The sequence below is a fragment of the Camelus ferus genome, chromosome 1 (genome assembly GCF_009834535.1).
Source record: "Camelus ferus isolate YT-003-E chromosome 1, BCGSAC_Cfer_1.0, whole genome shotgun sequence".
NCBI lineage: Eukaryota > Metazoa > Chordata > Mammalia > Artiodactyla > Camelidae > Camelus > Camelus ferus.
The window spans coordinates 49,462,324-49,485,923 of record NC_045696.1 but is presented as its reverse complement, the minus strand read 5'-3'; the positions used below and the strand labels follow the sequence as shown (position 1 = coordinate 49,485,923).

Here is a 23,600-nt window from a genome sequence, read left to right as displayed (position 1 = left end):
TTTAAAAAAAACACAATTCTTGGTCACAAAGATAAAAAATACCCAAATCCAGGGGTTTCTGTTTATTAATATTTCCTTGCATCACTGAGCAAAATAGAATTCTCACATTTCCCTTAAATTTGCACCGTGCAGAGCCTCTGCAATTTGATTGCAGCCACAGTGGGGAGTTCAGCTAAGCTCCACTCTCCCGCGAATGCAGGGTCAGAGGGCCATCCCTGCAGGTTCCTTTGCTGGAGGAGCTGGACAGTCTCTCACCCCAGCTGGCCCTGGTGGGGGTGAGGGCACTCATGCAGAGTTTCTCTGGAGCTGTGTTTATCTTCGTCCTATTCTCACAGTGGCCTTATTCCATGTTGCCCCAGCAAGCAACTAAGACAATTAGATAGCTAAGGAATTAGACTTTGGCAGTTATAATTAAGGAGACTTCCAGGATTCTTAGGAGACATCAAAATTGCACATAAGGTACCAGGACACTGACTGACCTCTGGCTTTCTATAGGATTTTATTCTATTAAGTGAAACATCATTCTTTAGCATTCTACCTTCATCCCCACCCAACGTGAATGACAAGTGTCAAGGCAAACAGAACTCCAGAATAGCAAGCCTTGTGTGCCGGCTCTCCAGCTAACAGGCTGCTTCCTCCCTAGGGGAAGAAAGCAGGAGGCATTGACAGAAACACAGCAGGGAGTCCAGAGAACGAAAACTCTTACCGAAAACCTTGACCGTGGTGAAGCTCCTCAAGATTCTGCCAGGCCTGACTTCAACGTGGCAAGAGAACTTCCGGTCATCATCGTGGATCTGGACTGGAGAGAGGTAGAGTGCGTAGTCTGTACCTAGCTTGACTCTGTCTTTAAATAGCGTGGAATTGCTGATGGGGTGATCTTGGGTAATAAGTGTTTCCTGAGTTCCACTGTCCTCCTGATGAGACAAAACGGTTACCAGCTTTGAGTGCTCAGTCGTGCCAGCTCTGAACTAGGTGTTCCACATGCATTAATTCATTTACATTTTGTAACAACAGAGATGATGAAGAACTGAAATTAAGAAATATTGAGCATGTTACTGGAGAAAATACCATTACACTTGACTTTCAATTAAAAATTGCTGTCATTCTCTCCCACACACATAGAAACTTGCTGCTCTTCTGACTAAATCTTCTCCTTCATAACCACTCATATGCTGTACAACAGGGTTGGGATTTGGGGGGCACAGGACGGCGAGTTAACGTCAGATCGTAATTCTTATTTCAAGTTCTGACATCTCAATGCTAAGACGTGCTCACAAGGCTGTATCAGTTTTCCTTATCAAATCTTCACTGAACTGGATGATTACAGTCATCCTCTCTTCCTAGCATGCCTTTATTTTAGCTCCCCTCAGAAGCCAGGACTAGAAGGGGGTAAAGAGAGACTGCTTGGGTGCAAAATTTAAAGAGGCACTGACTCTCAGCGTCCTGGTAGTACAGGGTGGGCACGTGAGAGTGAGTGCCTCCTTAAATTTTGCATCCTTGGTACCTCCTTCCCTCAGCCTGGTCGTGGTCCTCACCCTTCTCCCCTTATTTCTGTGTTTGTGACCTTCAAAGAGGACTCATAGTGGGCTGTTAAATGCTCATCTGAATTTTGGAGATCAGAGTTTGACTGGAGTTCTTTGTTCCTCTAGTCCATGTCTTTCTGGGTCTGTGAAGAAGAGCCCTCATTATTCTTGCCTTTCCCTGAAAGTCATGGACAAGGTCCAGGGGTGTCACAGTGTTGGTCAATGTCAGTAGAAGTGCTGACTAAGGGCCTAGTGAGGAGGGGACTCCGAGGGGCACAGGGATGGAGGAAGGGTGATGTCCTCATAGTCCTTCAGTATAACTCAGTGTTTTCAACTGAGTTGCTCTGAACACATCCTGATACACGAGCTTCTGCTGTGGAGATTCTAATGCAGTCGTTCTGGGATGACTCTCATCCCACGGCACGCTTGTTTTTATCAAGGGTCCTCAGAGGAGCCAGGGCTGAGAACCACTGGTCTGACTCTAAACAATGGATGAATCATTGTGCACAGGGGTCAGGGGAAACGAGGGAACTGACAAGGAGGAGGGTGAACAGGAATGCACTGGATGTGGAAGAAGTCATGAAATAAGAAAAACAAAGGCCTGTGATTTGAAATCTGTAGTTTAAAAAGTGAGTCAGATTCAGAGCAAAAGAAGGGAAGCCAGGTGAGGGAGGGAATTCAAGTACGGGCCAGGAGCAGAACTGGCAGAAACAGGAAGGCAGACTTTTTAAACAGTTTCTATAAATGCCCCCAGGATCTACTGAGTAGGAACTCTTGTGTAAGACACAACTCTTCAAAGAGTATGGCAAGGACTGGTATCAGCTTTATCTACGGACGTACAGACGGTACCATCTGCAGAGAATCACACCCTGCTTCAGACTCACTCCTGAAGCAAAGTACATACCTTTATACCCACATAAAGGATCTAAGAGTCTGTGATGCTGTCTTCCTAATGAGGAAGGGCACAGAAAATTAAAGGGAGAGCACTTATGTTCTGGAGACATAAGGGGCCCCTAAAGGAGCAGAAGTATTGGGTGGTAGCAGCAGAAGAAAGAGGAAGGCATTTTAGTCAGCTTCTGCAGATCTTGGGCCAGTGATTAAGGAAGCAGGCTCCCCCTGCTGGTCCTTCAGCACAAGCTAAGTTTTATAGCTCTTATTTTATGCACAGAGACTGTTTTTGTGAGAATCTTGGAGCTCAAATGTTTCTTGGTCTTGCGGTAAATGACGATATTTGGAACATTTTCATCTGTCACTTTGTTGGGGGAGCAAGGGCAGTCAGAGGCTAAGAGACTGGTGTGAAAACTGCTTTTTCCTTTATTGTGTAGCTGGGGGTGACTGGCCAGGGTGGTTTAATTGATGGAGAAAATATTTTTTTTTAAATTATGCACTGGGTTTTTTGTTTGTTTTCTGGGCATTTGACTGCTGTAGAGGAGGGCTTTGTTCCTTTGTTGGGAAAGACGGATTAGTTGCAAAGTGTGCCCTGTAACCTGTAGCTGGAGATGCCAAGAGATCCTAGAGTCCCCAGATATAAAGGGGCTGAGGTGGGAAACTGCACATGAGTGGCTACTTTTACGGAGCAAATGGGAGGAAAAGTGAAAAACAGCATTGCAGGCAAACAAAGAAATGTCTAGAGCTGGGAGAGGGAGAGACAATTCTAATATTATGCTTATGACCACTACTGAATTTTTATATTCTTATTATTCACAGCTTAAATTTACTCCTGTGTTTTAGGCACTGTGCCAAGTTCTTTTAAGCCTTACCTTATTTACTCCTTACAACAATCTGGAATAAACTGAGGTTAGGTAACTTGCTCAAAGGTCACACAACGAAGGCCCTTAAGTCACAGCATCAAATAAAGGACAAATAAGAATCAAGATGTATTAATAAAACCAAACCAAGAAACATATAAATTTTTTTCTGGATTTGGGAATGAAAAATTTAAAAGAAATTTCAGGCCCTTATACAGATGGGAGATTACAGAGGTGTGAACAGTTTGCTGACTGAAAGGAGCCTTTTTATGTTATACTGACCTACCTTTGGTGATAGGGGTCAGAGAATATACCTCAACTCCCACCTGATAATAATGATCTCAGGTAACCTGTTCTGCAGGAAATAGACTGGTAGGGGGTCTTATTATAGAGTCTTTATTCTTGCCAGTTTTTCTTTTCTTTCCTTATTCTTCAAAGAAATTATTTTGACGACTTTTAAAATATTAATAAATATTTCTAAAACTTCAGGATTTTCAACTTGGACCTTTATGATTTAATGAGGAATGTAGATTGAACTAGTTAATGTATATAATACATCTCCATAAGTCATAACATTTAACAGATATTTGATTACTACTTACTGTCCTTCAGCCTCAACTGGTTAACCTGCTGTGAATTCATGAGTGTTCACTATCTGCCTGGCTAAACTGAAGAATTATGTAGAGTCCTAAAACTAAACCTTTAAAGATGCGTTTTTTAATACAGACTGACTACAGGTGCCATGCTGCTATTCAGCACCTCATGGAAACAGGAGGCTGACTATGCAGGATGGAATGAAACCTGAGGCCAGGCAACGTATCCAAGGTTACACTGAATTCTGAGACAAAAGGAGAATGTGTGCCCTTTTATGCACTTATCAAAATATCCTCCCATATTTTGACTCAGTGGAAAAAGTTAATAAAAATTCTACAATTAAAATTTTTGGAGAACGACTACTTAAAGCCATGCATTCCTCAGTCCTTTCTCCTGCCGTTGTCAACCGACATACACACACTCGTTGGGGGCACGATGCCATGAAGGCCCAGGAGCCACAGGCGGACTGGGAAATTCTGTTCTTGGAGCAGCATAGCAGAGTCTCAAAACAAACAACAGCCTGCATTTATTTCAAAACTTAACATTTTGTTCATTATGGATTTCCCCTTAATTTTGATTTTTACAAATATTTTATTGAGATATATACCTTGGCTACTAATTTTGGGGGCACTCCCTTAAATTTTGCACCAAGGTGAGGGTCCTGCTCACCTCACCCCAATCCTAGCTCCTAGACCACAAAGCTAGCAGAGCCAGGGTTTGAAAACAATAATTTCCCTCTAAAAGCCATGCTGTTAATGACTTTGCTACATACAGCCTCACAAAAGTAGTAGAATGGACAGTCCTTGACTTCTCTGCTGACAGTCTGAGGAGAAGAACAAACTCACAAGAAAAACAGAAAATCAGGACCCAAAGAAGAAAAATAAATGCATAATTAACTTATGTCCAGGAATTGGATAAAATAATTAACATGATGAGGGCTGGGTGGGATCACAGAGAACTCCTCCTCAATGTCCTATAAAGACCTGACAAGCCCTAAAATAATTTGTAGAAGTTTTCTTATTTTAGTCCTAGACCCAGAATTTTCAGTGCAGAAAAGAGGCCATGGTGCCATTTGATTTAGTGAGGTTACCTCATCTTGAGGCTGTCCTGAGCTCCTCGTCAGAGCTGGCAACGGTGGCCACGACACTGGTACTGAGGTAGAGAGCCCTTTCAACACACTCTGTTAACTGCATCCATTGCTACTTCTTTATCTCTAAACAATTTCTTTTCTTTTTTCTTTTTTTTTTTTTTTGGTGGTGGGTGGGAGTAATTAGGCTTATTTATTTTTAGAGGGAGCACTGGGGTTTGAACCCAGGACCTTCTACATGCTAAGCATGCACTCTACCACTGAGCTATACCCTCCCTTCAAACTGCTTCTTACCTTTACTTTTCTCCATTTATTCTCTATCCAGTCGGTGCTATAAAATAGCTGCTTGCAAAGCTCCCTACGTCCATTTTAAAAAAATCCAAAGCAATATGTTCCCAGTCATTACAATTGGTTGTCAACACTTTGTAAGCTGGCCAGCACTTTATTTTTGATTATGGTGAAGACAATTAGGGTCAGCTACCATCAGGTGGACGGTGACAGCTCTGTTTTCTGAATAGCTAGGTTTCCCACAGGCATGGTAAACCAACACTGTTTATAGAATCACTTCAGGTTTTGTTTACATACAAAACATTACAAGTACTGAAGAAGACTATATTGAAAAGATACATTTATAGATAAAAAATTGAAAAAAATATAAGCATCTAGGTTTAAGTTATGTGTCTTTATTACTAATATTGAGCTGTCTGAATCTGATTTTTTTCTTACTTTATTTTCACGACTTTAAAGAGAAACATCATGGCTTTCTCTTTATCCACCACCTTTGAGAACAAACATTCCCTAAACACCTCTCTCACCCCTACTACCAACTTGTGCTCACAGGTCCTGGGTCTTGGTGTAGTACATGCCTATTGTTTGCTGGTTTGAATTATCCAGCTCACATATAACCTCAGTGGTTTTCCAGGTCCATTTAGTCAGAATCAAACTATTTTCCCTCTATGCTCTCATTTTTTACATTTTTATTCAAGTTGTATTTCATAGTAGGAAATATGTCCAATACAGTTTTGTGTCCCTGCAGGACCTAGCACTTAAAACAGATTCACATATGTTTGTTAGATTGAATGGAAATTTATGCTGTAGGAAATCAGGATGATAGTTTGGAATGAACACAGAATATGAGACTGTATTTAGAAGCTCCCAGTGTAAGCATGAAGAATTTCCCTGATGATTATATCTTGTGCCCCAGGACATAAACTGGGAAAAAAATTTAACTTGTCCTTTCTCTATCAACTGCATTCCATCTAAATACACACATTGTACAACTTCTTACACATCATCCCACCATGCTCATGGACCCTCAGTGTCCACTGAAGGGTAACCCTTTGTGTTTACTTAGTCACTTCTCATGCTAGATAAATGGTGGATACACTATTTGCACCAGATGCCTTTTCTACTTCAGTGTAATTGTGATCCTGAAATGTTACTTCCCCAAATGCAAAAGATCTGCTCCGTGAACACATTTAACACAGCCTCAGCATGGGATCAGGTACACACAGCAAATAATATTTTTATGATAACTGAGAATCCCAGTAATAACCCTTCCCATGAGGGTCATAACTGAATTAATTTATAAAATTTCACATACAGGATATGCATGGCTTTTGCTTTCCAGTGACCTCGATTTAAATGATTCTAGTTCATCAAATTGTTTCCAGGGTTTGACTCAGCACCTGAAGCGGGTGCACTCTGCAGCTCCCCGGAGTTACTGAGTTCAGTATAGCAGTTTCTCCCCTCCTGAGCTCATCTTCACCAGTGCTACTTTTTAACCTTTTTCTAAAAGCCACATTATATCATGTCTGTAAGAACAATTGGTTATCATTATGATGATTACTGCCAGCTTAACGGGAGACTAAAGAACTAAAATATGAGTTGAGGGGATATTTATGCCCTCTGCAGACCTATAACAGTCATGACATAAAGAGCTGCACAGTTTATTCCTTAATAATGGGAGATTTGATGATTTCATCTCAGGCTTGCTGAATCCCACCTCGCCAACAGCGTGGCGTGCGGATGTAAATCAGAGGAGCAAATAGATTTTGACATTTAAAAAGGTAATGCACAGTAGGAATTCAATCAGTACATTTGCCAATACAATGTTCCCTTTGAAGAGGGGTTTCTTTCAAAAAGATTCCCCAAGTTGTCTCCATCATGATGCACTCTTTAAAATCAGAGCATGGCTCCACGTTCCAGCAGACGTTTAGGGGACCCTCTCTCACTATGTGAGCTCAGGTACGATCTCTCTGCTCCTCATTTATCCTAAATGTGCTGGCAGGATTCAGAGATAATGTCCATGTGCCTTCTTATCAGGTATCTTATCACCCATCAGGTAGAGGACACTGTATCAGTTATCTAGTCACTGACACTTAATGAGCTGCTCATTAACCAATCAGCCAGACAGCATGAGGTTTAGTGACTACCAATTTAATACCAGGCGAGTGAATAGGACTATGAAGAAAGGAGATGAAGAGAAACAGATCCATTCAATTAGTTACTAAATCTTTATTGAGTGCCTATGTTCTAGACACTCACTATACTAGATGACAGGGATTTTTGAAATGAGTGATGCAGCTTTCTTGTCCTGGAGGAGCTCAGGGTCATAGAAAAGGCACAAACTGCCTGAAAACTTTAATTGCTTGGAAAAACTAGTGAGACACCCTCCAGATAAGACCCCTACAGATCAACTTGCAAGCCAGCAAAAATCTCTACAGTAAAGCTTTATTAAACTTTAGTCTTATTTATTATTATTAAACTTACCACTCGCATTGATAGCAAATTTGTGATAATTAGGGTAGAAACATTGTGGCCATTGATGGAAAATATTAATAATAAAAACAAGGTATAAACAGTGCATTTCCATTACAGTAATGTTTAGTATAGCAGGTTTCTGCCTTCTTGAGATCATCTCCACTTGTATTTTCTAAGACCCACCTTGTATCACATTTGTTAAGAACAACTGACTTATACTAATGAAAGGCATAATGTCAGGCAGGAAGTCTGACATTTCGGAAACTTAAAAATGTGGTTTTTGACAGATAACAAAGAAGCATTGTAGATTTTAGAGCAATTTGAGAAAGTTATTTTATAATTTTTTTGATCCTACTGACTAAAAAATACCTGTATAGTCAAAGACGATCAGTAGGTTGCATTTTAAGGCCTATTTGCAAGTCAGTTATTTTGGATTTGGCACATCCTCAGAGAAATCATTTTATACGAAGGGTCTAATTTCCAAGGCAGTCCACAAAAATCTAGTAACTTGTCAGAGGAATGATCAGTCATGTGAGTACAGTATTTTGCAAACTGTATCAGCTGCTACATTCACGGACATTCACTAGTTCTGTAAGAATTTTTAAATCTTGTGTTTCCATTTTGTTGATGATCTGAGATTAATATAATCATATTCTGGATCATCTTAATAAACACCCTATTACATAATTCTTGAAATTGTGTTTATGGTTTTTATAACTGTGTCAGACTTCTGCTACCAACTGACTTCCCGACAGTATCAGAGGTCTACTATATATAGTGGTGAATAGCTGGCTGCCGTTTGGTTGCCTTGCTTTGGGAAATTTCTCATAAAAATCAATTTCTGTGTGTATGTGTTTAAGTCAGAAAACATGGCAACTTTGGGCCTGGCTTTACCTGTGAAAATAAAAGAGCTGAGCAGCGGCTGTTTCTGGCACAGGTCCTGCTTCTCTGATGTACATTTTCTCCCTGTGTTTGATAAGCATTAGAGTTCATGTGTCCCCGTCTAAAGCACTGTAGTGTACTTCCCAGGATGTAGTGGTAAGGGTTCTGGGAAGAGCAGGTGCATGCCTCTGCACATGTTGTGTGTGAAACAAACGTGTGAGCAGGGGCTTCTGCTGGACGTGGCTCCACTATCACACATCTTCTCTCTGTAAGCAGGGTTCAGTGTATAGCTTGAGATAGAAACTAAGCTTTAGGAACTACTTTCTAAGTTACTGCATCCAAAAACCCGGAGGCTTGCTGAGTTAGAAGGAATCCTAGGGTCCCTCCTTCCCTACCCCTCACTGTTCCCCAGCCTTTGGCATAATGCCTGCCTCTTGTCCAGTATGTTTCCTTTCCTATTATTACCTGTTATTCACTTTTACTTCATTAACATTTAAAGATCATTGCAGTTATTCACTGAAAAGGGCAACACTTACCACCAACCATGCAAAGGTGAACTCGGATGAAATTTCTAAGGAGATATTTTGAAAGCATGGTATTTCCAGAGTTTGGTTTATCTCTATTTCTACTGTATGGTTGCTTCTCCATCCATCCTGTGTCACTGTAACAAAACATAAGTTGGAAAATACATGGATCTGTGACTGGTTTGTAAAGTGCTTTTAATCTAAAAAGGTTTTAGTATAGACGGTCATCTACCCTCAGGGTACACCTATAAAGAGTACCCCACCTATAGTCCTCATTGTACAAATGGCAAAACAGAGCCACTAAGAAACAGAGTTGCTTCTCGCTGAAAAACTACACAGAAACTAAAAGAATCCAAATTACAATTTGGCCCCTCCCTCTGCTTTAACCCCAAATTGGTGCCTTAGGTTTCAGATCATATTTCCTTGATCTGGTAGAATATAAAACTTTATAACCCAGCCTCTAATTTTTTAAAAAAAATTAATAAGCATTTTTAAACAGATATTTTAGGTTCATAGCAAAATTGAGTGGGAAGTACAGAGCGTTTCCATATACCGCCTCCTCCTACGCATGCACAGCTTCCCCCACTCTTAACATCCCTATCAACAGCGATACCTTCCTTACAGTCAGTGAGTCCCCATCAACATGTCACTATTACCCAAAGTCCACAGCTTATTTACGTTAGGGTCCACTCTTGGTGTTGTAATTCTATGGATTTTGACAAATGTATGACATGTATCCACTATGGTAGAATCATACAGATAGTCTCCCTGCCCTAAAACTCCTCCGTGCTCTGCCTGGTCATCCCTTCCTCCTGACATCCACTGATCTTTTTACTGTTTCCATACCTAATTGTATTTTTAGAGCTTATAAATATTTCTCCAAAGAAGAAATGATACAGAAAAATATATACGGAAACAATACAGAAAAATATAAAATATATAAGGATGTATCTGAGAAAGCACCACTCACGAATTATTTTCATTTTTAAAGTGATATGAGATGAATAGTCTTATAGTCTCCCTTTTTGAGAAAGTTATATACAAATATATATATACATTTGTGACTGAATTATAATAATACCAAAATTAATTTATAAATGAAAATAATTATATCATCCCAATATCCTGAAAATCGTATTTCCTTTTTTCTACATCTATATAAATCTTGTTTGTATGCATGTATTTTTTCATACTTTGCAATTTTATTTATCAAAAAATGTTACCTACATTTTTACTTAAAATGTTTTGCATTGTTCTTAAACTACAGTTGGTTGACAACTTTAGAGGCTTTATGTCTTATATACACACCATCATTTGTTTAGTCATTTTCAATAACTGAATCATGATCTTTCAGTTTGGGTTTTTACTTTATTTAAACAATTACAATCTATGTATTAAGGATCATCCTTAAACTAGCTTTCTTCTGACCATTCAGCTACTTAAGATAAATTCCCAGAAGTATAATTAATGGATCATGGGGTATGAACATTCTTCTTACTAACAGCACATCGGAATATTTCTCAGTTTGAGAATGTTATATCTAGCCTTAGAACTCTGTTGTATTTCAATTTGTCACCAATGTCAGCTGTCCTGATAACTCCTCCTCCCCTTTTCCTTAACTGAAGCCAGCCTTGCCATTAGGGTCCGTCTTCTCTGCATCATTCTCAAAAAGTAGTAGTTATTTATTTTCTTACACCCTTATTTCCTCAAGATCAGGAGGTGGGATCAGTGCCTTCTTCACTCTCTATTGGTGCTTCCAAATATTACTCCAACTCCATAATTTTAAAAACACAACAAAACAAAACAACCCTGTGTCTTTTTTGTCATTTAACTATAATGGTACTTCCAAATGTAGTTATTTGTACACCACCATCAATTTTTAATGCCATATTTGCATACTACCATTTATAATATTTAATTTTATTCTTGAAATTATTGCAGTTTAAACTGATAGGCACTAATATTTGTGAAGTTGACTGAAATCCACTTGATACGTTAATTATATTTTAATGTGCATTACTCAGATACGTAAGTATTAAAATTTTGTAAAGCTTGCCCAGATTCTGGGAAGTTGGCAATACAAGTGGCACAACTTTCTGAAACTCCCTGTAACAGCAGACTAACCAGAGTAGCAAAACTAAGACCACAAAGGCAATGTCTACGGGAACACTACATAACAATGTATATCACCATTAATACGTGGGGACAAACCACTAGGCCATGTGGTATTAACAACTGTGCAAAAACAAGCAGAGGAAGATCAGCTGGGCTTCTGAAGGGCCTTAGAACTAGAGAATTACCCCTCAAAAAAACAACAGGCAAGCCCTGACAAGACAGGCAGACTAATCTGGGAAGAGCAGCAGAAATGGAGAAGGAAGAAGTCTGTAGGCACCAAATTACCAGTGCCTTCAAGGGAAACAAGAAAATGCTTGTCAGTGGTTGAGCAGAGGGGACTCTTCAGACTTATCCCAGACTGAGAAGAAATCCCTGGGAGTGGAATCCAAATTAAACAGGATGGGCCCAATAGGAAAAAGCAAAGAGGCAATTTAGATAAAAGTGAGGGACAGGAGGAAAGGAAGTACATCTCAGAAAGAAAAATGGCACATAATTTACCTTGGAAATAACTGAAGAGAGCACTCTAGAGACACAAGCAAAGATAGTGTGGCCCACCCTTTCATGACAAAAATCAAAATGCATTTAACTTAAACATACTTAGATAGAACAATAGAAAAGAGATGGGGCAGAATTACATATAAAGATACCACAAGAAAAAGAATAGAGAATAAAGTAACATTCCTACAACAATAATAGCATATTAGAAAGACATGACTTCAAAATAAATAAAAACTACAGCCTAATCATTCAAAATGAGCTAACAGGAAGAAAGACAATGATATAACCTATGAAAAATTTTAGATAGACTGGTAAATGAGTCAGTTGGAGAGAAGAAAGTTTAGATAAGTGAGAGAATTCAGGGAAGGGCTGGAAATAATAAGTTTTGAAAATCATTCCAGAAATTAAGAGCAAACTAGATGAAGACCAAGAACATATTAACACAAAAGCTAACGCATTAAAAGAAATTTTTAAAAGATAGAATAAGGGAAATTTTAAAGTGAAATAAGGTAATAAATAATGAATTTTAAAAGAAAAAAGAGGTAAAAGAGATTCAAAGAAAGAGACAAGCAAAGAAGATAAAAATGTTTAATAGAAGATACTAAAGGAAATAATAGAAAAAATACTAAAAATTATAATTCAGGTAAAATATCTTAAGATAAAATGACTAAAAAATACATATTAAAAGATTATACTGCAAAAGTAGGCAAATAGGCTCAGAACAGACATTAAGCATATTCTTATAAAAGTATTAAACAAGGCCAGATGTGGGAAAGAAAATCAAATTGTTATTAGCTTTTTGACAGCAATTCTTTATGTTAGAAAATAATAAGGTAACATATTTAATATACTCATGGAAAGAAAACTGTGAGTGAAGGATGTTATATTCAGTCTTTAATATAAAGACTATGTTAAATCTGTTGCATCATGTAAGGACTCAGGGACTGTTGCCTTTGTGAGCACTCCCTGAGGATCCTGCAGTAGAATACATTTCAAACTGAAGAGGCATTTACATAAAGGCTGGGGGTAAGTGAGGAATGTGTATTTACCTTTAGCACTAAGAATAAATAATTGTTTTAAAAGAGTAGTAATGAACATGTATTTTAAAATAAAGATACAATATAAGAATCAAAAACAGGGTTGGGGGGGCACTTGAAGGACTCCTGGCTTTGGGGCCATGAAGATGTCAGTGGAAAAAAACTGTAAAACTGAGCAAATGTGTTAAAAAACCACCATGAAAACTGACCAAGGCAAATATTTAATTAAGAAGCATTTCTTCTTGAAAAACCACTAGAGTGTCAGTAAGAATTGTAGGAGTCTTTAGCCTTCTTGCTTACAGATCCTTCCATCCCTTGCTTTGGTTGGTGAGAAAAGATAGTTTCCCCATCTTGCAGCTGGCTACAAAACCCAGCAGCTTTCCTTCCAAAAGGGGCAGACTTAAATTAGGTCTGAGCATGAAAATCCTTCTGTCTGTCAACTAACAGGAACGAGCTTGGTCAGAAACAAATAGAGAAAAGCTGACGCTTGGTTAGCTTGGATTTGCAGTCCCACTGTGGGTGAAGGGCAGACCAGAGAGACATTTAACATGGGGATTCTAGAAATTAGAGGGTCATAAACTAGCTGAGATAAATTCCCTACATGTCCCAAGCTGACTGGGAAAATATACACACGAGTGGGGGAGACCTGAAAGAGCCCAGTAAAAAGTAAGAGCCAAGGGAGACGAGATGGTATTACTGTCTTCAACTCTGAATGCACTCCCTAACTCCCTCCCATACACAGCTATGTGTAGAGGGTGGAAGCCTAATGGACTTGAAGTATTTGAGCACAATTTTTGCCAAATTCATCTGTGGACCAATAAAGGGGTTTTGTCAATATACAGGAACTCCTTGGAAGCCAAACTAATATCATAAGAATTATATAGTAAAAGCCAAGCAGAGATAATGAAGGTTACACACTGCAAAGGAGACAGATTTTGCAATTTAAATATGGGTAAGTTACCAAAATTTAAAAAAAAAATCAGTATCTAGTGTTGTCACATTATGTTTTTTTGTTGTTTTTTAATGTCTAGTTTTCAACAAACAATGATGACATATGAAGGAAACAGGAAAGTGAAATCCATACTCAGGAAAAAAGCAGTTCATTGAAACTGATTCTCGTAGACCCTACATTGGATTTAGCAGACTTCAAAGCAGCTATTGTAAGTAGGTGCAAAGGATGAAAGCAAAATGTGATGACAATGAATCAATACGTAGGAAATTTTAGTGAAGAAATAGAAAACTATAAAATAAACCAAATGATTATTTTAAAGTTGAAAAGTCAATAATGAAAATGCAAAATTCACTAGAGATTCTCAACAGCCAATTTGAGATGGCAGGAGAAAAAAAATCAGAATATCTGAATAAGGATTAATATAAATTTTCTAATCTGAAGAACAGAGAGAAAGGATTGAAGAAAAATGAACATGTAGGATAATGTCAAGTGCCCTAACATATATGTAGAGTAGAGTCATAGAAGAAGAGATGAGAGGATGACAAATATTTGAAGAAACAATGGCCAAAAACTTCATATTTGATTTTTTAAAATTTCCCCAAATTAATCTACACATCCAAGCATTTTAAAACCTAAGTAAGATAAATACAAAGAGACACCCACCTAGGCATATCATAATCAAACTGCTAAAAACCTAAACAAAGAGAAAAGTACGAAAGCAGTGACTGAAACCAGCAAGAAAAAACTGCCAGATTTATCGAATGGAGGGACTAGTAATAGAACTGCTGGCTCACGTCTCACTGGGAACAGTGCCGCTCAGAAGACATATTCAATACACTGAAAGGAAATGCAGTCCACTAAGTATTCTACATTCAGTGAAACTATCCTTCAAAATAAAAATGGAAAAAAAAACCCTGAGAGAATTTGTGGCAAGTAGATTTATCTTATATGAAATTCTAAAGTAAGTCCCTCAGGCTGAAAGGAAATGACACCAAATAGTAACTTCACTCCACGGGAGGGAGTGAAAAGCACAGAAAATGATAAATATATGAGTCAATATAAAAGACTATATATATATATATATTTTTTTTTTCTTCTCAGTTTCTTTGAAAACATGAAATTCTTTAAACCATGAACAGTAGCACTGTTCTGTTGGGTTTATTATGTGAGATCATTCATGTGTCTGCTTCTTTTTCTATTTTCTTTTTTTTGTTTTTCCCACAACTTTCACCATCCCTTCCCTTTGGTGTTATTGTCAATAATAGCACAATATATATTCTTTATATATGTAATATATAATAAACTGCATATATAATTTATTATATAATACACATATATAATAAAATAATAACAAAAGGAAGGGATGTGCTAGAGCAAGTTGTGAAAAAAAAAAAAGAAAAAATAGAAACATTGGAGTAATCCAAGAAGGACATTGAAATAACTCTTTTTAACACATTCAAAAATAGAGAAAAAGATGAATGGAAATTTCATTCATCAAAGCATTAAAAATCTATCAAAAACAATAACTTAAAAACATAATATCAGAAATTAAGGACAAATTTGATGAGGTTGAAAACTTACAGGATATCATGAAAAAGAAGATTTGTGAACTGGAAAATAGGTCAATAGAAAATTTCTAAACTGAACAACAGAAAGGGAAAAAAAAGAAATACAGGAAAAAAGCATTAGGATTAATAAAAATATATTTAGGCACAATTTTTTAAACTAGAAACCTAACATCACAAATTTAAATGCTAATTAAAAAAAGCAAGCGTTAGGAATAACATGAGTGAACTTCTGTATAATCTGGGAATGGGGAAAGCTTTCCTTAATTGTGACTCAAAATTAGAACCAATAAGGAAAAAGACTGATAGATTTTATTTCATAAAAGTAAGAATTACACGCATGGGAAACAATGTCATGAGAAAGTAAGGAGAGATGCCGAACTGAGAAAATATTTGCAACTTCTATGACAAAGGGTTAATAGATTTTACATGGGGGACATTTTCAGCCTAATAAGGATAACAAATTAAAACTCATTAATATGTTTAAATTCATATGAATTCTTGATACTTAACACAAATACTTATTGGTCACCTAAGAATGTTAGTGAATCAACTCATTTTTAAAATTGGTAAATCAAGGGAAAGAATCATGTGTCTATTCTGCTTTTCTTATATAAACTGTACATCTAGTAAGTAATTGGTTCATGAGAGGAAGTTTCTGTTTATAAGAATACTTCGGCTACTAAATGAAGGAATGATAGAATTAGAATATCACTATTTGGCAACCCATAACGAAGGAGTGGATTTGGGCAACACCCATCAGTGGCTGTTAACATTACACAACCAGACGTTATGTACCTCTGATGTAACTATACAACATCATCTACGAAACAGCCTTGTCAAAAAATAAAAATAAAAACCTTAATGTGATCAAATTTGTATATCTAACTAAAAGTGAAAAAGAAAAATGGAGGTATCATGAGATATAAAAGCAAAATCCAGGCTGTGAGTAATTCTACAAGACAAACAATCAAATTTGCTCAACAAATACACTGTAAAAGAGAAAAAAGAAATGTAAGACACCCTTCAGATTAAAAGGGAACAGACTGGTCAGAGGCAGTGGGTGGGGAGTGGGCAAAATGGGTGAAGGTGATCAAAAGGTACAAACTTCCAGTTAAAGATAAAGAAGTTCTTGGGATGCAATGTTTGCTTGGTGACTAAAGTTAAAAATACTGCATCATATGTTTAAAAATTGCAAAGAGACCATACCTTAAAGGTGTCATCGTAAGAAAAAAATTGTCATTGTGTGAGGTGATGGATGTTAACCGAACTGACTGTGGTGACCATTTCACAGTGTACACACATATCAAATCATTATATTGTACACCTAAAACTAATATGATGTTGTATGTCAATATCGCAATAAAACTAGGGGGAAAGGTCAAAGAACAAACAGCCTGAGATTTTCCAAGACTGTATTATCAAGATGATTCTATGCTATTATTCTGTTATCATAATCTACACTACTTCTATTACCAGTACTCTTCCTCCTTCACCTACTGCTCCTAATGACAGCATTAACAGCCCTCAAGGTTTTTGTTTTAATCTGGGAAATTAAAGCCATGTTGTACTTTTATAACTAATCCTAACAACTACACATTTTAAATGCGTTGAAATCTACAATCTGAAGCATTATGGGATCCAGTCGCATTGAATGAAGGAAACCTGGATTACAATAACCCAAGGCTTAATTCAGAGAACTGCGTTTCTTGGAATAACTCGAAAGCTAACCTAAGAGGAAAGTCTGTCAAGTGAAAATGAAAACAGAGCAGATGCCACGCTGTGTGTGACAGCTGTGCCCTCATTCACAGTCTCAGAGCACTAGCTCACATGAGGAACAAAAGGAACAGGAAGACGTCACACCCACCCCTGCCCCTCAGCATCTTCATGTTAGATTCATATATACCACTTCAATTTGCATGTGTTCATGTACTTCACCAGAGTTTGCGCTCTTGTGTGTTTTGCTTACCTCACTAGCCTGTTAACTTGAAGATCTCCCAGAGATGTGAGAGGTAAATGGCACAAGTGAAAGAAGAAAGTAAAGATCAAAAGAATAAAGGGGGGAAGGATGTGTCATTAGGTGGGGACTTGACAGCGTTTTCGAGTGACAGCTGCCCCATCAAAGTGTCTACCCCTTAGCTCTAAACCAGGCTTATATATTTAGTCACTCCGCTGTGAAAGAATGTTTTCCCTTTCTGTTTTCCTCTTTTCTATTTTGCTCACTTTGTCCCCAAATACACAGTACCAGAACCATTGCTCTACCTTTTTTTTTCATCTGGTCCATTTCTCTAGCCATTTTTTTTTTCATCTGGTTCAGCTGACCAACAGCAAGTTTACAATCAGAAGACTGAGAAATTGCCAACCACAAAGCAGTAGACTTGGCTTCTACCTCTCCAGTGATTTGTAGTTTTTAGTAGCTACAAGCTTGGCTCCTTTGGGTTGCCCCTTATTTTAAGAAATACACTTTCCTTAAAGGCAACACCACTTTCCTTTCTGAATAACATGCTACCTCTTCTTCATTGCTGCCTTTATGTTGAGCCATTCCCACATGCTACTTCCTATAGGGCACATCAAATCATGTTGTCGATTCTCCATGAAATAAATATTAGGTCCTCAGATATGCAGTAGCATAGTTTACAGTTTTAGGAAGAAGGTACAAAACCTTTGTCTAAAGCCCAGGTCAATATGTACTTGTGCTAATATAGGACACGTGTCTGTTGGGTTCCAAATTAGGCAAATATAAAAAGAGAAGGAGGAGGACTCATTTTTTAGTAAGACCAGAGAAATCTAGTTCACTCATTATTACTATTAATTTTCTTAGAGAAAACTACCATTTACTAAACCCTTACTCTTTGGGAGGAACTATGCTAAGTACGCTACACAGATTATCTTATCTAACCATCAAAATATTGGTACCTGTGAAGGAGGTCCTATAATTATCTATATTTGTTGTATCAGGAAACAAAAACTTAGAGATCTGGATTAACTTGGCAAAGATGATGTATACAGTAAATGACAGAGTCAGCATTCAAATCCAGGCAACCTGGCTCCAAAGTATGTGTAGCTGAACATTGTTCTATACAGATTTCCTCATTTCTCTTCACTCAAACCGACCACCCTGCCCCATCCCAAATTGAAATTTTTTTTTCCTGGAAAACAGCAGTGGGAATTGAGCATTGTTGAGAAAGAGACAGAGGAGGTCCTGCTCTATACACAGCTGGACTGCCCAACACCAAGGACTTATGTCTTGATGAGAAATGGAGAGGAGGTAATAAGCCCACACCTATTGCTTGTCCTGTGCCTTCTTTAGCACAGCCTTCATGAGTTGATTTTTGCTGTTTCTTTCTTATCCTACCAGGTCACTTTGCCCCTGAATTAAAAACATTCCGTTTCCAGTGCATTTTCCGTTTGTTGGCTTTCATTTCCATCTTTTCCATTAGTATAAATGGAGGTCATTTATTTTAGGACCAACTAATTTAGGGTAGCCATTATTTTCATCATTTTCCAGATAGGCTCAAAGAATGCACATGACAGGCTCCAGATGAAATTCATTTCTAGCCGGAAAGGGGCTAGTGCTTTAACCCGATTCCTGTCTCCGAATGCAGCCCTCTACAGCAAGTATGAGTGAATGCCGCCTGTCCAGCAGCCTCCTTGGTATCTTTCCCTGCCGTATACTAAATCTATCCAAAGATAGATTGGTAAATTTCCCCCGCAAACCTGTTCTGATTCCTTTGCCTCCCGTCTCCGTGAGTGGCACCAGCGTTCAGGTGTGCATGCCAGACACATGCGTTTTTTCGCGCTCCTTCACTCGTGCTGCCATTGTCCTGTATCCACTCTATTGCCAGGTGCTGTCTGTTTAATGCCCAAAGCATCAAATTTGTCATCTTCTTTCTATATCTACGCAAACTACCACTCTGTCTCCTCTGGGCTACTGGGATTGTCCAGCTTGTCCCCACCTTTTCCTTCTTGTCCCCCTTTACTTCATTCTCATACTAAAACCAGCACCATCTTTTTATAATCCAGATTGAATCGGGCTATAAATATTGTGCCATCCTTTGGCTGAAAATACTTCAATGTTTTCCCATGGCTCTTAGATAACAACCAAGACCCTGAACATGGCTGACAAGGTTCAGCATGATCTGGTCCCTTAGTCCTGCACTGTAGTCCCACTGGGTGTAGCTTTTCCCATTTCCTCAAACACACCACAGCCCAGCACACCAGCTGGTCCCTCTCCCTGGGTCACTCACAAACCTCCCACCTCCCAAGTGGTGTTAATACCTACTCATTCCTCAGACCTCAGCTCACTTGTTACTTCCCCAGGGTCACTTTCCCTGGCTCTCACAAAGCGGTTGTAGTCCTTATCACTGTTGTGATTTTACATTTATTTGTGGCATTATTTGATCAATTTCTGTCCTCCTTTCCAGGCAACACCTCTTCTTGCTCAACCGTTCTGTACGTAGCACCATGCCTAGCACATGCTTGGCTCAGAATACGTATTTGCTGAGTGAATGAGAACTGAATGAACTCATGGCTTCTTTCTCCCACCAGGTATGCTTACCATTTGTCTGAATGAACAGGTTGTAGATTTTGGTCTGAATGCCCTCTGGATACATAGTGAAGCTACACTCGTACTTCCCAGTGAGCGAGGAGGACATGTTCTTTAAGTGCAGAGTCCACTGTGACACACTGCCAGGAGTTACTCTGAAAGCCACCAGTGACTCACAGCTGACTCCTGCTGCCACAGTAGAAGCCATGTTCAGGATGATAAAGGGCAATCAGGTCTACCTTATCGGTGACCTTGGACCACTGCATCTGCACCAGGAAGCCCTTCTTCCGTGTTTGGCAGGTCAGGCTGACATCAGAGCCAGGTAAAGCATAAATGTCTTCTTCTGCATTGAATGTTTCTTCCAATATTCCTGAAAAGGAAGGCCATAAGCCATCAGTTTGCCTGATTCACATGGAGTGACTCTTAATGAAAAACCTTGGCTGCTGCTGAGAACTTTCCTCCCTGACTGCCTCAGGGGCAGGAGAGAGCTTGCGCACGATCCAGATAGGGAACTGTAAGACTCAACACAAATGAGGAGGCATTTGCTTGAAGACACTAGAGGAAATTATTGACTTTTGAATATCTACTTCTTTGTCTACTGGTCTGTCTGAAAAATAATTTAAGGTCTCAGACTACCTGGGAATAAAATTAAGCCTATTTAAAAAATCGAAGCCCACCAACAAGCGTATTCCTTACAATGAATATAACTGGCTTTTTTGTTTATGAATCAACAGCATATAACACACAAATAGTTTTATGAAACTGAAATATAACTAATATGTATACAGCAGTTTTTAAAAAATATGTTTACAAGGGATTTTAAATAGGCTATTTTTTTTATTCCTCCTCACACACCAGAGTGATGCTGTTAACACTCTATCAGAGAGGAAACTGAGGCAAAGAGAGATTAAGTGATTTGCTCATAGTCACACCTCAGGAAAAGAATATGAATTCGGTTGTCTGTGCTCTTTCTATAACCTTCATGACCTCTGAACTGCCTTCCAAATTGGTTGAGAAGAGTAAGAAATTTGGCATTCAACGTATGAGGCTCAAAAGAGCCACCATTTCCACAGAGTTAGGGTTCCTGAGGGAAGGAGGGAACAAAGAGAGGCAGAGACTTCTACTGAAGGTAGGCCATTGGTCAGCATCATCTCTCATCAACACCGAAACACCAGGCATAAAAGAAGACTCTCTCCCATCAGCTCTCGGACCAAATGGCACAGGACACTTAAAACACGTTTAGCACTGAGTCTTTGACATGCCTTCAATAGTGTAGGTTTCATTTTGGGAATTAACATGGAATACTGTTACAGGAATGGTATATTATTGTGATAAGTACCACTGAAGCTCACAAAGGAAAAAGATAAAAAGATGACAAGCAACTGAGAAAAAACTAGGCTCTCAAAGGTACCTGACAAATGGGAATTACTACAATTTTATGGATGCAAAATTTGGGGTAGGCAGAGGTTAGTGCAGTTTAATGTCGCCGCCTGTGAGCTCGCCTTTGCCTGATGATATTCCTCTGATCCTGTCTACAGCATTATATTCCAAAGTCTCCTTTGATTTAGAAATTCTCCTTAAAGTCTTTGTCGCTGTATCTGAAAAGCACAGTTAATTCTTAAGACACTCAGGCTCACTGTAATACTCTCCTACTATGGAATGCAGAATGAATCTTTCCTCCTGCAATTTTCAAATATGCCCTTCAGGCACTGGTTCCCACTGTCACAAGGACCCTACTTTGACTCCCAGGTCCAAACCTACACAAGCCTTATTAAAATTCAACATACGTTCAACTCCCAAAGATCTTCGTATTTGGAGGAGAAGTGCTTATTACGTCCCCAAGAAAAAGTATTTGAGAGAGAGGAAAAGTTGAGCCAGGATCTCTGAGCCTTGATGGCTTTGTGATGTTTTTTTTTAGTATTCCAGAGTGGTTCTGACTACCATTTGGAGAGCATTTCATTTTTAAGAAGCACAGTTTCCCAATCACTCCAGAGACCCTCTTAGGAAGGAAATGGGTGAAAATGTCTCAGAGCAGTGGCTCAAACCACCCATACCATTCTTGTTTTTCATGTCCGTTAGTAATCATTTCTAGATTCTAACGTCTCCCTGATAGCTGCCACTTAAATACACAACTGAAAAACCTTAGTAACAATCTGCCTTTGGTGATCAATTTCGGCAGCAGTCACAAAGCATTTTAAATGAACAGAGGCCCCCTTCCCCGTAAAGCAGCCGATGTGACAAGAAAGGACAAACGGAAGGAAGCCTTACCCCTGACAAAATGTATCTGGATGATGGAATAGACAGCACAGTATGTCCATTTTCTCTCCATCTTCTCCTGAGGGCTTTACACCAGCATTTCCACACTGATCACCCAAGTCAACCGATGCCTTTAACTAAGCAAACTCCAGTTGCCCTATTTGTGCTGCAAAACCCCAAACCTACCACACGCTCGCCATCTGTTTATCACTTGGCGAGACCCCAGGAAATGAAACGTAGACAGGAAAGTAATGTGGTTCAGAGCTAAGTATAACCTTCAAGAGAACAATGTTGAAATTGTCCTCTGAAATCCTGTGTATCACCTTCACTAAAAGGATTTTCAGTATCCAAAGATTCTCCCTCCTTCAGGATCTGTGTCAGTCAAGCTGCTTCTAAAATCCAAACAAAGGAAATCATGCAGAGCAGTTCATAATGTGCTTTTTATACATTTCTTTTCAGGAGCACAAAGTCATTTAGCAAATGTGAGCTTAGTGTCTTGCATAATAGTTTTTCTGTTCAGTTTTAAAGTATGTTTTCTTTCCAGAATTGCTTCAGGGTGAAAGAACAAAGAATTAACACATTTAATTTTAATAAAATCTGAAAAGTAACAGAGGAGAGCTCCAGCTAAGAAACAGAATTTTAATGTCTCCCTTCTTGCAGGGAAACCCACATTCCCTGGAGGCGGAGAAGTGACAGCTCCTTTTCCACCCCTTGTCTGGGACAGGCTGGAGGTCAGGTGGGGAAGCCTCCCACACTGCTGGCTGGAGATCTGTTTTGCTGATGACAGAAAAGCTTGTCTGTGCCTCAGCGAAAACCATACAGAACAAGACAGAAGCAATCAGAATCCAAAGGCAGAGAATCTCCCACCTTGGCTGGCTACCAGGCCTGTTCCATCCACCCAGTGACTTCCATTTACAGAGGACTGAGACTGGATTTCAGGGAAGTGACTCCTTGGTAAAACTGTCTGGTTAGTTACAGAAGGACATGAGGACTGTTCCCTGCCAGATGCAACTGTACTGGTTGGTATCTTGGGATAAAGCAGGCTGTCCTTACCTTCCAACACTGAGAAAACAGACGTTAGGCTGGAACAACAGCATAAGTTTAATGAGCAAAGAATAAAAACCAGTAAATATATACAATCTCATGAACGATTGATGAAATCTTCTGCGACCCTAATCTCACTACTACAATATAGGCACCACCCAGCAAGCCTACAGACAAAAGAGAAGGCTGAGTTGTGTTCCTGAGATGGTTGCTCTTTTGAGGTCGGGGGGGATAATTCTGACCAGGTTGTCACCGTGTATCATGACATCATGTATCACGTGTCACGCCATCACATAGGTACTGATCCATCCTATGCAAGGACTTGGGGGGATATGGATGATGCTAAGACATAAGGCATCACTCTTGATATTCAGGAGATTAGAAGTTAGTTGGGAGAAGAGACTACAGTGAAACAGGATGTGCAGGCTGCCCTCTACACCACCATTACAAGTATTTGCCATGACGA

General features: G+C 38.9%; 1 protein-coding gene and 1 long non-coding RNA gene across 2 annotated transcripts in view; one reads left to right on the top strand and one right to left on the bottom strand.

Moving 5' to 3' along the window:
- CD96 (CD96 molecule) overlaps window positions 1–22,273 on the bottom strand; it is a 79,821-nt gene extending 57,548 nt beyond the window's left edge. The window contains 5 exon segments of the mRNA XM_014567760.2: window positions 707–914; window positions 9,134–9,258; window positions 19,847–20,027; window positions 20,029–20,204; window positions 22,103–22,273. Of these exon segments, the coding sequence (XP_014423246.2) occupies window positions 707–914; window positions 9,134–9,258; window positions 19,847–20,027; window positions 20,029–20,204; window positions 22,103–22,163 (751 nt within the window). The 5' untranslated portion in view covers window positions 22,164–22,273.
- Window positions 678–23,183, top strand: LOC116663310. Its single transcript, XR_004319564.1, has 3 exons — window positions 678–809; window positions 19,713–19,836; window positions 22,751–23,183. It is a non-coding gene; the product is annotated as an uncharacterized LOC116663310 (long non-coding RNA).
- The last annotated feature ends 417 nt before the right edge of the window (window positions 23,184–23,600 follow it).